This window comes from Cuculus canorus, chromosome 9, assembly GCF_017976375.1.
Source record: "Cuculus canorus isolate bCucCan1 chromosome 9, bCucCan1.pri, whole genome shotgun sequence".
Lineage (NCBI taxonomy): Eukaryota > Metazoa > Chordata > Aves > Cuculiformes > Cuculidae > Cuculus > Cuculus canorus.
This window is the reverse complement of record NC_071409.1, coordinates 16231960-16247930: the sequence shown is the minus strand read 5'-3', so window position 1 is coordinate 16247930 and position 15971 is coordinate 16231960. Positions and strand designations below refer to the sequence as shown.

Below are 15971 nucleotides of genomic sequence, written 5' to 3'. Positions count from 1 at the left end.
AAGAAAAAAAAAGAAAGCTCTTGTATTTTTATTTTCTTTGAATCTTTAAAAGGCATGAATGTATTGCCATGGATCTTTTCTAATGGAAAGTGGTCCAATTTCCTTTAGGTCAGATTTCCTCAGAGAAGTACGTTATTAACTATGAATGATGAGAAAATGGAAGATTTTAGATTACAGTTTTCACTATTAGGGATTTTTCCTTTTTGTTAGAACTAAGGGAACATTGTTTGCTGGGGAGATTTGTATGCATTCACGTTATCTGAAGGACGTGGAATTTTGAGTCGTTTAGTTACAGTGGAGTCTGAGATAGCTGGGATCAAGAGGCAGGTTGAAATACTTATCTTAATCATTATTTATCAGTGCTTCCTCTCCCTAGAAATTGTATGTGTTTCCCCTTTTCTATGTGTTGTTTTCATTCATTGCACCACTGTCTGAGGTCATGTAGGAGAATTTTCTGCCATGGAGCTATGTGGAAATAAAGGCAAAATTTTTGTAAGAACAAGTTTGGGGTTTCCTGGGCATGACTTGGATTGTACAGAGTGATCTGGAAAATCCAGAGCTTCTGGCACCTCCTCTAGACTTGAGCCAGAGATGGGAATACCTTCACCAGTGCTGGAGGAGTGAGGGCCGCTTTGGGATAGCTCATGAAAGTTTAGAGTGGGAGGTGTGAGAGATTCCTGCTGATTTAGAACTGGAATGCGATAGACAGCTCCTGTTACTTGGAATGGGAAGTACTTTCCTAATATGCTTGTCTCGTTGCAGTGATAAGGAGGGTGATATGGTCCATGATGGGGAGGAGGATGGTGGTGATGTGGTCCGTGAGGAGGAGGACAGTGTGGTCCATGGTGGGGAGGAGGATGGTGGTGATGTGGTCCATGAGGAGGAGGACAGTGTGGCCCATGATGGGGAGGAGGATGGTGGTGATGTGGTCCATGAGGAGGAGGACAGTGTGGCCCGTGATGGGGAGGAGGATGGTGGTAATGTGGTCCATGAGGAGGAGGACAGTGTGGCCCGTGATGGGGAGGAGGATGGTGGTGATGTGGTCCATGAGGAGGAGGACAGTGTGGTCCATGATGGGGAGGAGGATGGTGGTGATGTGGTCCATGAGGAGGAGGACAGTGTGGTCCGTGATGGGGAGGAGGATGGTGGTGATGTGGTCCATGAGGAGGAGGACAGTGTGGTCCATGATGGGGACCAGGAGGAGGATTATATGGCTCTTCATGGGGAGGAGAAGCAGAAGGGGGGTGTTGTGTTTCCTCTTGTGAAGGAGGAAGATGATCTGGTTCATCATGCGGAAGAGGAGGATGGTGAGATGGTTCATGAGGAAGTGGAGGAGGATGATGGTGATGTGGCCCACAGTGGGGAGGAGGTGGAGGACAATGGTGTGGAAGGTGAAGGTTGTGGTGTGATCCTCTGTGAGGAGGAGCAGAAGGGGGATGTTGTGGTTCCTCCTTGGGAGGAGGGTGGTGGTGATGCGGCCCACAGTCAGGAGGAGGTGGAGGACAATGGTGTAGAGGGTGAAGATGGTAATGTGGTCCACCGTGGTGGGGAGGAACAGGTTCTTCATGGCTGTCTGGATGTTCTCCATTGATACTATGGTTATGCTCAGGGTCTTCAGATTTGGATTGAGAAGAGAATGGACACCTGTGCTTGGGATGATGCTTGGGATGATGTCTGTGACGATGTTTGTAACCACAATGATGATGAGGATGTCTATGTAGCTGTTCCAGATTTGAATATCTGCATCTTTTTCCACAGCCATGCTGTTGTTGATAAAAACACCAGAGAAGGAGGTATTAAGCCAGATATTAATAGGACAGAAGAAGGTGGTGAGAAAGGCAGAGGTGGGAGTTAGTAGGCTTGCATTTACAGTGCTGGGGATCAATAAGGAAAAGAAAAACAACTATGTTTTTTTCAAGATAGAAGAGGAGTATAGAGAGATAGAAGATAAGATGCCAAATTACTTGAAATCATCTGGAAATCCTACACCATAACAAAATGAAATGATATAACCAACTGAGCAAAAGTTGTGATGGATCAAAACAAAATAAAACCCACGCTGTAGTAGCTGTTGTTATATAAACTGGAATGCCGAAGATGACAAAGATCATCTCACCTCCTCTTGCTATATGAAGTGCCTTTGGATTTGTTTACCAATCTCTATTCACTTTAACTGAGGAATATGATCGGACTGAGAGGAGACGCCCTTGGAAGGTAGTATTAGGGACAGCTCAATTCTAATACATCCTCTGGTTGACCTAGCAGTCAAAAGCCAGTCTGGCCTTTCATGCTGCATCATACCCAGGCAGTAATGAAGGGATGTAAACACCTGTGGCAATCATCCGTCAGTCTGGGCTACCTGATGTTGCTGTAGCGTGCGTGAGGGTATAGCCAGAGACATTTCAGGAACGAGTACATACCCAGGGGTGGTAGATTTCACAGCTTATATCAGTTCCATCAGGTTCATCTGGATCACTAATAATTCTTGCCTTGCAGAATCCCACGTGCTAAGAAAAAGAAAAGTAAAAAACCCCAATGTGCATCTGTGTTCTTATGGTGGAGATAATAGCTACTGAAAGTTCAACATTTTTAGTTAGGCCACTTCCTTCAATAACTATGTATGTTTACGTAACTTAGAACTAGGTCTTAAGCTTTCTGACTGGTGATGCTTGGCAGTGATTATGCCATTTTTGAGTGTTCTTGACTGTTAAGACCACTTTACTGTGTGCATCTAAAGGGGTACTACTCTTCATCTCGCTTCTCTTTTGATGTCTGTAAGAAATTAGTTAGCTGCTGCTGTCTCCAAAATGAGTATCCCATGGGTGACTGATTTTTATTCCTTTTTTTTTTTTGCTTGTCAAACATCTGTTCAGATTGAGCTATTCTGAAAGTTTGCTCAAAGTCCTCTGAACCAGGCACTGTGCAGCAATGCTGTTTCAGACAGAGCTCAATGTAGAGCTTTCTTCCATCTTTATTTTTTGAAAAGTAATTTGTTGTAATCTTCTAGAATTACTTCCTTTAACATCCTGTTCGCTGTGACTTTCACTTGTTGTCCAGTCATTTTGTATGGAATTGCTCATGTGAGAGCACGGAACTCTGGTAAGGGGCTCTGTGTATGCTCTTTGGAGCAGGTGCTTTGCCATGATATATGTTTGGGCCATTAATGGCCTATTATTATCAGTTATTAGAAATGTTAACAGCATTTTGCACACATACTACAGTGGTGGCAGCACTGAGAACAGAATTCAATACCTCTAGGTATCTGGTTTGTGCTTCATTCTAGTGATAAATTTTGGCTTTGCTATACTTCATTCACAATGTTTTCTAGTCTTTTGGAGTATAAAGAGCCAGAATAAAAAATGGATGGAGATAAAACAAAAGTTTTACATGTTTTATTTTTCCCATATTTTTATTTCATTCCTTCATTTTAATTTCTGGGGAATAATTTATACTGAAATTATGATCTTGCCTGGTTGTTTATTTGGTATAGAGTATTATTGTAAAAGGAAGGTGGGGTGAGAGGAGAGTACTATGATAGTAATCCATATACAAGCCTGAATTGTTCCACTCTCTCTTTCTACGGCAGAATAAAAAGAATAATAATAATAAAGAAATAGCCCTGGGTTCACTGGGATGACATAATACGTGTATTTTCTTCAAGATCTGTGGTTCATGTTAGTGTAAAGTTTTTTATGAGAAAAGCACTAATCGTTTAGTAGAGAATGTCCACAATTTAAACATGAGACCCAGATCCAAACTGAAAAGCTCAGCTCTAGGACTGTAATATGCCAGATTCCAGTTACATTTAGATTTGAGAGTTCAGATTGGCTCCATATGGATTCAAAAGGAGCAGCTGTGAAATTAGGATCATGACTTAGACATGCTGGATTTGTAATTTTGAGTTTGGGTGTATGCTTGTAAGAAACACTTGGAAATACTGTGGGAAGATCTTCCTGGTGCCACCCATTGTATCAATTCTCATACTAAGACTTTACTTACAGCATGCCAGTCATCCAGAAAGTCACATTCCAGTGCCTGATCTTCTTGTTCTGCTGATTTGGAACAGTTGGTCTCTTTTATAGAGAATCCTAAAATGTGACCTTCACGGGAGGCAGTCTGAAACCAAGAGGTCAAACAAGAAGTAATACTTAAGTGTGTGTAAAAAACCCAGTCCTATCATTTTAAAAGCAACTGTACTTCATGTTGTTGTCCAAATCCCGTCTACCTCATGCTTTCATCACCTGTGATGATCAACTCTTCGTACATACATGCGTATTCAGTAAGGAAAATAGATCAGATCATTTACAACTTACTTGCCTCACGCCTTTCTGAATTACAGGAATGGTACTTTTATTTCTTTGTCTAGGATGTGTATGTTACAGAACTGGTTAGTGTTACAGCCTGCATTTTTAGGGAGTAGTGTACTTAGACTCCTCTCCCTAAATTGAACTGCTGCTCCTGTGAAAATACAGAGACTACTGGATGACAAGGTCCCCTTCTCCAGTGATGGGGGGCATAGTACTACAGTGCTGATGTTAATTTGGCATGGAATTCTGCCATTTGCTGTGAGATTGTTGCTTTCTCTGTTGTCAGTGGCATTATTCGTAAGGGCACCATTACTCCATAATAACACTGGAGACGGTCTTTGTGATCCTATTAGAATCCATAAGGAGCTGTTTCATTTTAGCTTCCAACTGTAGCAGTAGTTTATTTCAAGTCTGCATTTAAGGTGTCTATAGCAGGTGTGTGCTCACAAGTTTCACTAATTTAACTAGATTGGTTAAAAGTGGGTGCGTATGTTTTATAGTATATTTTTATCAAAATTCATGGTTTCTAAGAGTTACTATTGAAATCCAGTGGTACAATCTAAATTCTTTCTGCAGCTAAAGAGAGAGAAGAACAGAGACAAAGTATTTAGGGAGAAATCCATGAATCCAGGCAATGTGAAAGTAGCCATGAGCTAAATGGGACTAGGGATGTGTCTTGCATGGGACTAGAGTGTAAAACAAGTTTCTGAGCAATATTAAAAGCTGCAGGGAGGTAGGGTTGGGATGCTATAATTCAGACAGTTTCCAAGATCAACATGTATTACGACAGGGGCCATGGGACTTCATTACAAAGTTATCTGGAACTGATGTGTGTTGGCAGTCTGATCCTGTGCTGTTTAAGCGAAGGTCTCCAGTATCTACTAACAATAAATTGTGGTGATGTGAGTTATACTCCAAACCACCCAAAGGATAAATCTTCATGTCAACATCACTAAAAGATGTAGGAGTTATTTACCAGAGCCTGTAGCTCTTTAAGAAGCACAGGTACAAATTTACCTCTTGTCCTTCAGAGCTCTCAGTGGTGCTTTGCTCTTCAGCAGAATCAAAATGATGCTGAGCGTGTTCTACTTTGTGTTGTACCCATGTGCTAAATATTCTGAGGGCAAAAAATTATCTGATTTCAGATGACAGAATGCGTGACTGTGATGATGTACGTTCATGTGTGTCTTGAGGAACTCTGGTCAGTAGTAAATAAGCTCTTGCATGTTATGATTTGGTAGGAAAACAGGCATTCAAAATAAAAATATGCACGCAAAGAAGGCTCTGATATTTTGGATACCATCACACTGCCATAGCTTCTAACAGGTGAGAAATCCTTTTACATTCACATGCCTAAATTAAAGTTGATAATAATTCTTTGTAGAAGGCAGAACCTTGAATTTAAAGCAGATGATTTACGCTGAGAGGTGATAGCAATAGTTTGAATTCTGGTTTTGGAGCTGCTGACAAAATTTTGTTGTTTAGAAGTAATTCTAGGACAAAATGACACTTACCATCTTTAAAGCCTTTTCAACTTTGTCCACGTTGAAGTAGTTTGTGTGGTTACCCTCACTGTTGAATTTCTCCAGGGCCTTTGCAGCAATATTTTTATGTTGCTCAGTGACTTCTAAGACTTCAACTTTCACAGGACAATCTTTGCACTCTAACAGATCAGGAGGGACTGTGGAAACAGAGAATTTACTAATATTGTGATGGATACTAATACACTTGGGAGTGCATACTTGTGCCTTTAATGTGAACTCATAACGAGAAACTGAAATGCAAGCATTTCCTTGGAAGTGAAATACCTATCCCTCACTCCACAAATGCAGGCTTGTTCTGTAACATGAAAAAAAAACCCAAATCTGTGAAAATGAATATTCTTGCAAATCTTTTAGATCTGCCTTAGAACCTCACCACCCTAAATGGGCATTCTTTCAAAGTTTGCTTTTTTTTCTGATATTCATTATTATGTTTTGGTGGGCTGGAATGGTTATATCATCTGACATTAATAAAGACTGCTTTAGAAGAGTAGGGTAACCTTAATTCTATTACTCATTCTTAACATTCCATCTGAATTATCCAAAATATGAATTGCAAGCAGATGAATGAATCTGTTACAGTTACCATACTGTAGTGCACGGACTTGTAATTTGGTACTAAGGCTGATTTGAGGTATGCATTGCCTTACAACAGTGGATATTTTACCTGGACTTAATGTACAATTAAATCCATATAGCTGAGGTTTCTTCAGCAGCTGGCTTGTATATGTGATAATCTTACATTGCCCAAAGTCCTGAGAGGAAAAAAAAGAATACATGATTATGATGTTATTTTCATTGGATATAATTGGATGTAGGTGATCATAGAAGCTATGCCTTCTTTTAATGTACAGTACTTCTAAGGATAAAAGATGTGGTCGTTAATGGAATGTTTGATCCGGTACCACTCAAAATTTGTGTTCAGATAAAATGGGATCTCCCTCTACAACAGCTTTTTTTTTTAATTCTCAGTTTGCATGACTGCGCAGACATTAGAAAACTAAACCAGCCTTCTTAGTCATTCTAAGACATATTTACAGTAAGATAACACTAGCTAGCAGGGGAAGTTAGGATGCCAAAGATACTCAAGGTTACATAAACATTTATCAAAAAATGGGTGGACCTTTTTTCCCATCCTTTTCCCCATCTTAATAAGAAGAGTAGATGCCTTCTCTTCTCTCCTCATGGCCTCCCTGCTTTGTTCTGTGTGGTAGTATCACCACTTTCCTATTTATATGAAGTTTTGGACCGGTAGTTCCCATCCCAGACTGCATCATTGGACTACAATGATAAATGACAAGTGTTGCTACATATCATACAGTACATACTGTACTGACACTGACGATACTTCACAGTGTCATATTACAAATGCTATGACAGAAAACTGACAAAACATAACACTGGTATTTCTGGCTAATATACTGGTAACATGCTGAAACAATAATTTCTAGTATCTTTAGGTGTCGGCAAATTATTCTTAAAACACCAGTACTGCTACCAGCACTGGAATGCAGAGTATAGCTCCTTTGAGACAAGTAATTAAGTAAAGTTGCACTTATTTGAGAAACTGATCTTTTCCTAAACCTTTAGCCCATGTTTAACAACTCTAGAATTCAATAGATTTTGCTTTATAAGGAGCCATATTAAAGCCTAGTCCTCATTTAGAGATTTTATGACACAGAAATTTGCAGGCAGTTCAGATGAAGATCAAGTTAATACATTGTTGACATACAACTCTGCCTCAGTGCCATTACTTACCATGGAATAGGTGTCACTGTATTCACAAGACTCCCAGTGTCTTCTGGATAATACAGGACATTCGGTTTCTAGCACATCCAAAGTTAAGTAGAGGACTGTTGAATTTCCCTGGGAAAGAAGTGCAAATAAAAAAGAGCTTGTATACAAGAAGTTTGGTCTGAAAGAAACTTTTTCTGAAATAGATATGTTTAATCTTTAATGTAGCCTCCCCAGTTCACTGTTAAGGTTTTTCTGAGCTGACAAGCGTAGAAAGGGTTTAGGCTGGAAGGGAGCTTCGGAGGTCATCTTGTCCAGCCACTTGCTCAAGGCAAAGCTAACTTCAAAGTTAGATTCAACTGAGTTCTATATATCTCCAAGACAGATGTTCCACAACCTCTGTGGGCTGTTCTAGTCAGAATTTCCCTTCCAGCAACTTACAACTGTTGTCTCTTATCCTTTTCTTGAGAATCTGTGAGAAGAGTCTGTTGTTAAGCTAGCATCCATCAAGTAGGGAAAATGCCAGTGTTAAAATTTGCCATTTCCTCTTTCTGATTTCCACATAGAACATACTGGTCTGTTAGGAAATCAGTTGTCTGGGCAGCCAATTATATAGCTACATCCACTTCAAATGACTGTTGTGACCAGATACTCTTTCAGAACTTTACTTCCTGCTCGGTTTATCCAGGTGATGTAAAAAAGCTGTAATAATCCCTACAAAGTCAAAAGCCCTAGCTCTGAAATTCTTCTACTATGTTCTCTCTCCCGAGAAAGCAGGATGGAGAATCTGAATTTGAATTTGCCTGCCTGTGTAATGGGATGCAGTGTTAAGAATTATCAGTGGCCCACAGAAGCAGTTTTGTATTTTTCTGCAGGGAAATGAATCTCAGTTCGCATTTGGAATGGATAATTTAAACTGCATGCAACCCCTGTACGGACATTCAGAATTAATACAGACGTATTTTATTTTGTCGTTTAGGTAAAATTATGCAAAGCCCTTCACTGTGCCCAAGTTTTATCAGGTTTTAAGAAATTTCATCCATTCAGATTCCTTTTTCAGAGTGTTCCTGTATAGAAGAGACCTTGAGGAAAAAATTACTGCAGCCTAGTGTAATATTTTTATTAGTGGGGGTCCACCAGTGTCACATCAAACACTAGTTTTGCAGCATGTGTATATCATAACATTGCCTCTATTTTTAAATAGAGGGCTCAGTGATTTTCAGGGAGACACGTGTTGTTCAATGGCAGAGTTAGGAAAAGAATACAGTTGTCCAGGACACCCATCCTGCCCACTAGACATGTGATTATTCTCTGTTTAGGCATACTTAGTATTTGTTTTATTTTATAAGTTCTAATAATTTCAATCTGCTAGTCAACACATTAGTGAAATGCAGGCAGAGAAGAGAACAGAGACAGTGAAAGAGCCTATTTTTTTCTGATTTATATTTATGGAATTACATGGAACGTAAAGTTAAGATAGCAAGATAAATTTTGTAAGATCAGCTGTTCACCAGGATGTCACTAAAACTGACATGACTAAATACATTCTTTGTCTTCTAAACTTATAAAATGCTGAAGAAGCCAGTTCATCCCTGTCAAACATTTATTTTCTTCACCAGGATGCACTTGAACTCAATGGAGCCTAAAGGAGAACTTTGGGGAAACTAGGTGTCTACATCCAAATATGCAGTAGAAAATTCCGCTGTTCATCTGTTGGATAACTGTTGAGGAAAAAAAATTCTTATATAGTACCTTTTTGGTTGTTTTAGAGCATCTTGGGTACTAGAGTTCTGCACTGCACAAGCCCTGAACTGTTCTAGTTGTGAATATTTGAGTATCTTATACTTCTAGAACTCCCGTGTAAATGCAGCAGAGATCCAGCTGCTAGTAATGCCCCTGCTTAAATTCCTATGGGCGTTAATGTGATAGACTTGATGCATGCTATTGTATGGAGATAATAAAAATAACGTTCTGGTCTCTTTTAAAATATCTCTTTTTAATGTCAGCTTGGCAGCAGACCCAACGTAGCTTCTTGCACAAAAGTATGTATGATCAGTATGCAGGAGATTACACCTGGTGGCTTTGGGGCTGAGAAGGTATGGAGACCTTCCAGGGAGAATTCTTAAGCAGTAAGATAGATAGAAGGGTCTTTTCTGTTCTTGTAGACTCTGCGATAGTTATGGTCCTGGACTGCAAAGAAAGCAAGATTCACTAAGGGTAGAAAGTAGAACATAAACATAGTAGTCTGGTGGCTGCAGCATTCATCTGGAAGTGTGAATCCTCAGCTCTGGTCCCTATTGCAGGCTATAGTTTTATAGTTTATATAGGCAATAATTGGTTAAAATGTAGAAAAAAATTAAGATTTTTCTTTTTAGAAACACCTGTTTTTTTCTGATTAATCTAACAAATTTTGCATAGCTTGCTGCCTGGTGTGTGCCCTGCTCCACTTCACAGGGGCGATACACATGCATGGTAGCAGCATTCTTCAAGGATGGGAGACTTGGTTTTAAGTCTCTTAGTGCTGAAGAAGACTAATTGCTTCATAGATGAGCTCTTTATCTATGTGGCTATTGAATAAACCTCAGTAGTGTCACTTGCCAGATCCTTGTCTTTGAAAAGCAAAATAATCCATCAGCATGAATTGAAAGCATGCCTGGAGACCATTGGGAATTTGGGCTTTGGGTCGCTTTCTGAGCTTTTTCTTGTCCTAGCAGGCAGTCTCCAGCAGCTCCATCAAAAACTAACCTGTGTTTTCTGTGGCTGTACTGAGGTGTATAATACACTTCCTCAACAGTGTATGTGTGCCTGGATTCTAGTTTCATAGCCAAGCAGCTAAAAAGTAGCCAGGTATATTAGTAAATCTGCACGTCCTTATTGTCTTTTATGTACTAGTTAAAGGAATTTTGTATTCTATTGTTTTTTTTCTGCCACTGATTTTCTTTGGCATTTAGGCATTCATTGAGAAAGGCTTATATATCCTCTCTAGGAAACAGAAATAGAAATAGGAAGGAACTAGGAAATGACTGATGTGGAGTGTCTATCCAGCTCTTTCCTTGTTTTGCAGAGTGGCATTTTTGTGTCCTTTGGCTTCTTCTGCCTTTTTCCTGTCCCTCCAGTTAACCAATTATCTCCAAAATTAAAATATCAATAAAATATCAATCTTGCAGAATACATTGATCTAATTAATGTTAAACATTCACAGATTAAAGAAACCCTTTGAATATAAATTTTGAACATAGCATCTGTGACCTGACAACAGACAAACCAGATTAATTTCCGGTCTTGTATAAAGCTGTTCAGTGTGTCTGTTATGCTAACATCCTGTCAGCCAGGAGAATAGAGGATGTTCAGCATCATTCAAAATCAAGCTTATGTACAATAAATCATGCACAAATGGATACTGAGATAGTGTAAATCAGAGCTGATTCATTAAATTACGTCAGTTACTCTGTTAAAAGCAATAAACATAAGCTTTTAATGATTCTATATTAAAATCACAGTCATGTGTAAGTCAGCCTTTAAATTGATACTTACTGTATGCAGTTTATGTGCATCAGCAACACGGAATAAACCAAAAACATAGCCATCTCTGCGATGCCTGTTGACCAAATCCAGGGCCACTCCTGCATCTTTTTCAGTGGTATTGCAGTGTGCAGGAGTGATGGTTGTTTTGTTTTGGGCATTAGAGCACTGCAGTAGTGTTAAAAAAAAAGCTGAAGCTAGAAGCAGCATTTTGTTTGCAGTGTTAGGTCACTTCTGCCCATGCTCTGATAAAGCCAGTAGTCTGCTTTTAAATTGCAGTACCCCACCAAAGTTATAAATTAGTGCTAAAAAGCATGATTTTATATATATGTAAGTGTTGTGTCACAGGATAATTACCTTGACCCTAGATTAATGTTTGCAAACAGTGAGTAAATGATTATATAGTGATTGAGCAGATTTTGAGAAAAGTAGGGCATATAATACTCTCTGGACTACCATCAAAGGGACTGTATTTGAGATTCTTTAAGCAGGCATTGTGCAACAGTGTTTTGCTATGAAAACTGTTTAGCTTCTAACAGTGTGCTGCTGAGCCTGGCTTTAAGAAGATCCATTTTATGTTTGTAGGTGTTATGCAGTCTTGGGTTTGTGTTTACTGTAAAAACAGTTGAACTGAAAATATGCTGAAATATTTATGGTCAGGTAATGACTATATTCATAACCCTGTTTTTACAGATTCTTACCTAGCGGGGAACTAGTGAAAGGGTAACGAGGTCACTCAGATTTAGAAAAGGGATATAGGTCAAGGTGCACTTCCAAGCTGGTGGTCCGTAGCTTCTATCTAAGTACCTGCTACTCTTCTAGCTTAAATAAAATTAGACGAGACTTCTATTCAGCTTTACCTCATTTCAGGCTGGTACACAAAATGGGACCGCCTGGCTTAATACCGGTGTGTCCTAGGCACGGCACAAAGTGACATAAAGCTGCCTTTGCATTCTCATTGTGAGAAGTTTTGTCTGCTCTTTGGCTGTAGTGGCCTTTATAGACTACTTTAGATAATTGCTGGTAATTTTTGTGTGTTTATTAAAATAATTCAGTACATACTAAGATCCATACCTTTACAGGATATCCTCTGCTAGGCAGAAAGGAGATGTTGTCTCATCTTATTCAAAATCTTTTATTCAGGATAGTTTAAGATATTCTTAAAAGGCAGTAATCCCTTGTCAGGGAGTGGCTGAAGTTTAAATAGAAAATTCAACCTCTGAATAAGAAAATACAAAATTTCAATGTGGGCCCAAAATGACAAGGTCAGATTCAGATAAGAAATTTTCTAAATCCTGGTGGATGTGAAGGGCTGGATCAGCTTATCACAGAAAAGATGCTAGCTATATAAGTCACGTAGGCTCACATGTCTGACTTGAAAGTGTTTTTTTGACGTATTTTTGTGAGAAACATTGTGGGATCATCCTTAACCCTTACCTCAATTAATTAATCTTTATTTTAAAAATCCAGTTTTTAGCATGTCTGGTGTCTAAGAAATCACATTTTAAAATGTATAGAGCTGAAGCAGTGGCTTTCTTTTATAGTTAGTTCAGGGCACACATAACGTTTCCCTGCCGGTGGAAAAGCTAAATGGAGAATCTTGCAATATGGGAACCAGGGACACTCAAAACTCTTGGGAATTAGTTTAAAATGTATAAAAATAGCCTCGCAATGGGTAGTGAACTTCTGGAACCTTTTGCCACAGAAAGATGTGGAGAAAGACAGACATTATTAGCAAGGTCAGGAGTGGCTTAGAAAAGTTCATGAGCGGCAGATCCTTAAGTGGGTACTAGAGGGACTAAGCAAATAAGCACTCTTTTAAATCCCTGGTACAGTGATTCTGGGGAATGAATTAGAGAAAGGAGGCAGGTCTATGTTTCTCTTAACCACAATTGTCTTTTGTCACTGTGAGAGATGTATACTGGTCTAAACGAACCACCATTCTAATGCAGTAGGGCATTTCTTTTGTTTATGTTTCTATAATGGGTCATTATAACAATTCAGAGTTCCTTCTGGAAGATGAAAAAAAGGAGCTGAAATAAATGCTGTGTAAATAATCAGTCATTTGAAATGCATTTAATCAGATAAAAGTAAAATATACATCATTGCTGTGTTCTAAATCACACCCTCATTCATCAACGGTACTTACAATACCGTTTAATTTTTCAAATGGGCAGTCATATTGAAGAAAGGTATCAGATTAGGTAATTTATAACATCATTCTCTTAGTTGTCTATTGTTTGCAGATTGTTAGTTCTTTTTTTCTCCTTTTGTTCTGTGCTGTTTGTTGTGACACGGATCACTTTCTTGACAGTGGCTTATGTATTTTTTATGTATGAAATAGGAACACTATGAATAAAGAGCAGAAATTGTACAATACCTGCAAAATTAACTGCAGAAGTAAAAGCGAGATTCTGTTGCCACCGTAGAGTTTTGTCCTTGATTTCTTTGTAAAAGAAAGAATGGACTATTATTAAAGTACAGCATGGACAAGCATTGCAGGCACAGTCAGAGCAGTTAATTAAATATTGGTTGTACTTGAGTCAGTGTAATGGGTTTTTGTCATTTCTCATCCAGTTTAATATCTTTTCTTAATTCTTATTTTGGTTTTATATTTATTGCTTGTAAGTTTTGCGTGTTGTTTTAATGAAGCTATAAACAGATTGCTGGCAGGAATAGGAATGTTTATTCAAATGTGGCATTTCTCTTGACTAGCTTATCAAAAGCTTGTTTATCTCTATGAATTTTGCCAAGGCTTGACTTGCAACAGCAAGGAGTTGGTAATAGACATCCATACTAAAGCCCTCTCCAGAAATCTGGGAAAACACACCAAAAAGTGGCTTATCTTGCCCGCTTGAAAAACAGGGTATCAAATTCTTAACAAATAGAACATCATTCTTGGAGGAAAAGGAAAAGGGAGCTGACAAATAAAGGAGATAATAGGTAATAACCAATTACTCTTTTCCTAAAGTGAAGCCACAACTGTTACACAGAGTTCTCTGATTTCCTGGGAGTAAGACTGCTATCCTACCTGATTGTTCCCTGCCTTCTGCAGCCATGCTTCACTCAGGCTGGGATTATCAAATCGTACACCTCAAGTTATTCAGGTAGCAAGACCTTATCCATCTTGTGGCATGTGCTGCTCTGCAGCTGCTGTTGTTTCTGTATCGAAGCTAACAAAGACATATGTAACTCCAGTTGCTTATAGAATACTTGGCTAGATTCTCTTTGCTTTTTTTTTTAGCCTGTGGTACCTCATCGCTTCAGAACAGGGCAGCCTGATTTTACTACTTGATAGGAAAAAAAAGGTGTGCAGTGGTTGGGGTAGCATTGAACAGAAATTCCACAAAGTGTCATGGAAAAAATATGAAATGCTTCATGTCTTCATTCATGTCTCATACAAATGAGACACCTGTTGGGTGCTTTCTGAATTAAATGCAATGTCATACAAATTTGCTCTGGTTATGGTCTTCAAAGCAGCAGCTGCAGCTATAGGTTCCCCTCCCTGCATGCAGCTTTTTCTTTACCAGGCACCATTTTTTTTTACCAAACTTTTAGAAGCTTCATCACCTTGTTTATCAAATTTTGTTCAAACAGACCTTAAATTCAAAAGCTATTTGGAGGAGCCCAGCTGTCAAGTGAGCAGGTTGACAATGTAATTACAGAAGTCCCATTGCTCAGGAGGCCTCAAGAACTAATACAGGGAATAAAAAGGGTGTCAGTACTTCTTGTCTCATCCTCTGTATCTTTGGCTGCCATTTACTTTCTAGAAAAACACTCTAATTGTATGTTGATGACCTGTTTGTTGAGGTGCTTGAGAGGCTGAGGGAAAAGGTGAGGTTATGAACTTGGGTTAAGAACAGCATCAGAGGAATTTTGAAGGGAATAGACTTCTTCAGGGCTTGTGGCATTATACAGTTCTTAAAACTGAAATTTTAACTCATGATTACAAGTTGTAGCAGGTTAACATAAAGTATTGGCAACTGTTGTGATTGTATAGTACTCATGTTATCTAGTCAGAGATATCTTTAAAATCTATTTTTGAAATACAAACAATATACGTATATTCTGAATACAGCTATTTTACATGTATAATCTCAGAGATGCAGAAGAAAATGTTTAACCATGATGTATGTACTATGGGCCAGTTCTGAAGTCAGATAAATGAAACTTATTGTTATTATTTACAAAGCAAGGTTTTCATAAAATTCATCTTGAAAACTTTTGTGTGCCTTGCTTTTTAAAATCTATTTGATTGGCCAAAAATTGAGTGCAGGAAAAGGTTAGATGAAAAATATACACAAATGTGTAGTCATTGTGTGCATAAATAACAAAAATATCTTACTCTGTACCCTTTGAATGATACTGCCCACCCCTACTTTTTTTTTGCATTCATAATGCCTCACCTGTATTTGAAGATAAAGGCTAGATAATATCTGCTAAAAACATCAGCAGTTCCAGAGGGTCACTGACCATTGGTTATCTGTGCCTGAATAAAAAACCCTTTTCCACGTGCAACCGGAATGTTTGCTCAAATAAACATCAGACCAGGTTTTAGCTGGACGTTGCCCACATAGCAAGTTAATAATGGATGGTATAGTATCATAAGATCAATAAGTGTTGAAAAACTGTGAAATTAAATTGAAAAGTGAATTGAGAATTGTCTGCCAAAATCCTCCCACTTCTCATCTCCAGTGTGTCACTGGCCTGTTTGATGCTGGACAAGGAGAACCAGCACTTAATGGTTCACAGCCTTGGGAAGAGAAGAGAGCATTTGGGTGTGACTGCAGGTATTCTATACAGTGTGCGATTCTACTCAGTATGGCTGGAAGGTGAGAGACCAGGCTGGAAGATTGAGAGGTTTGGC

General features: G+C 38.8%; 1 protein-coding gene across 1 annotated transcript; it reads right to left on the bottom strand.

Annotated features, from left to right (window-relative positions):
- Positions 1-23: 23 nt before the first annotated feature.
- On the bottom strand, positions 24-11377 carry HRG (histidine rich glycoprotein). Its single transcript, XM_054074168.1, has 7 exons — positions 11117-11377; positions 7607-7714; positions 6516-6603; positions 5822-5988; positions 4000-4116; positions 2421-2507; positions 24-1763 (listed from the first exon to the last, which is right to left on the bottom strand). Exons 1-7 carry the CDS (start codon positions 11312-11314, stop codon positions 438-440), a joined length of 2091 nt encoding a protein of 696 aa, XP_053930143.1. The 5' UTR covers positions 11315-11377; the 3' UTR covers positions 24-437.
- Between the last annotated feature and the right edge of the window lie 4594 nt (positions 11378-15971).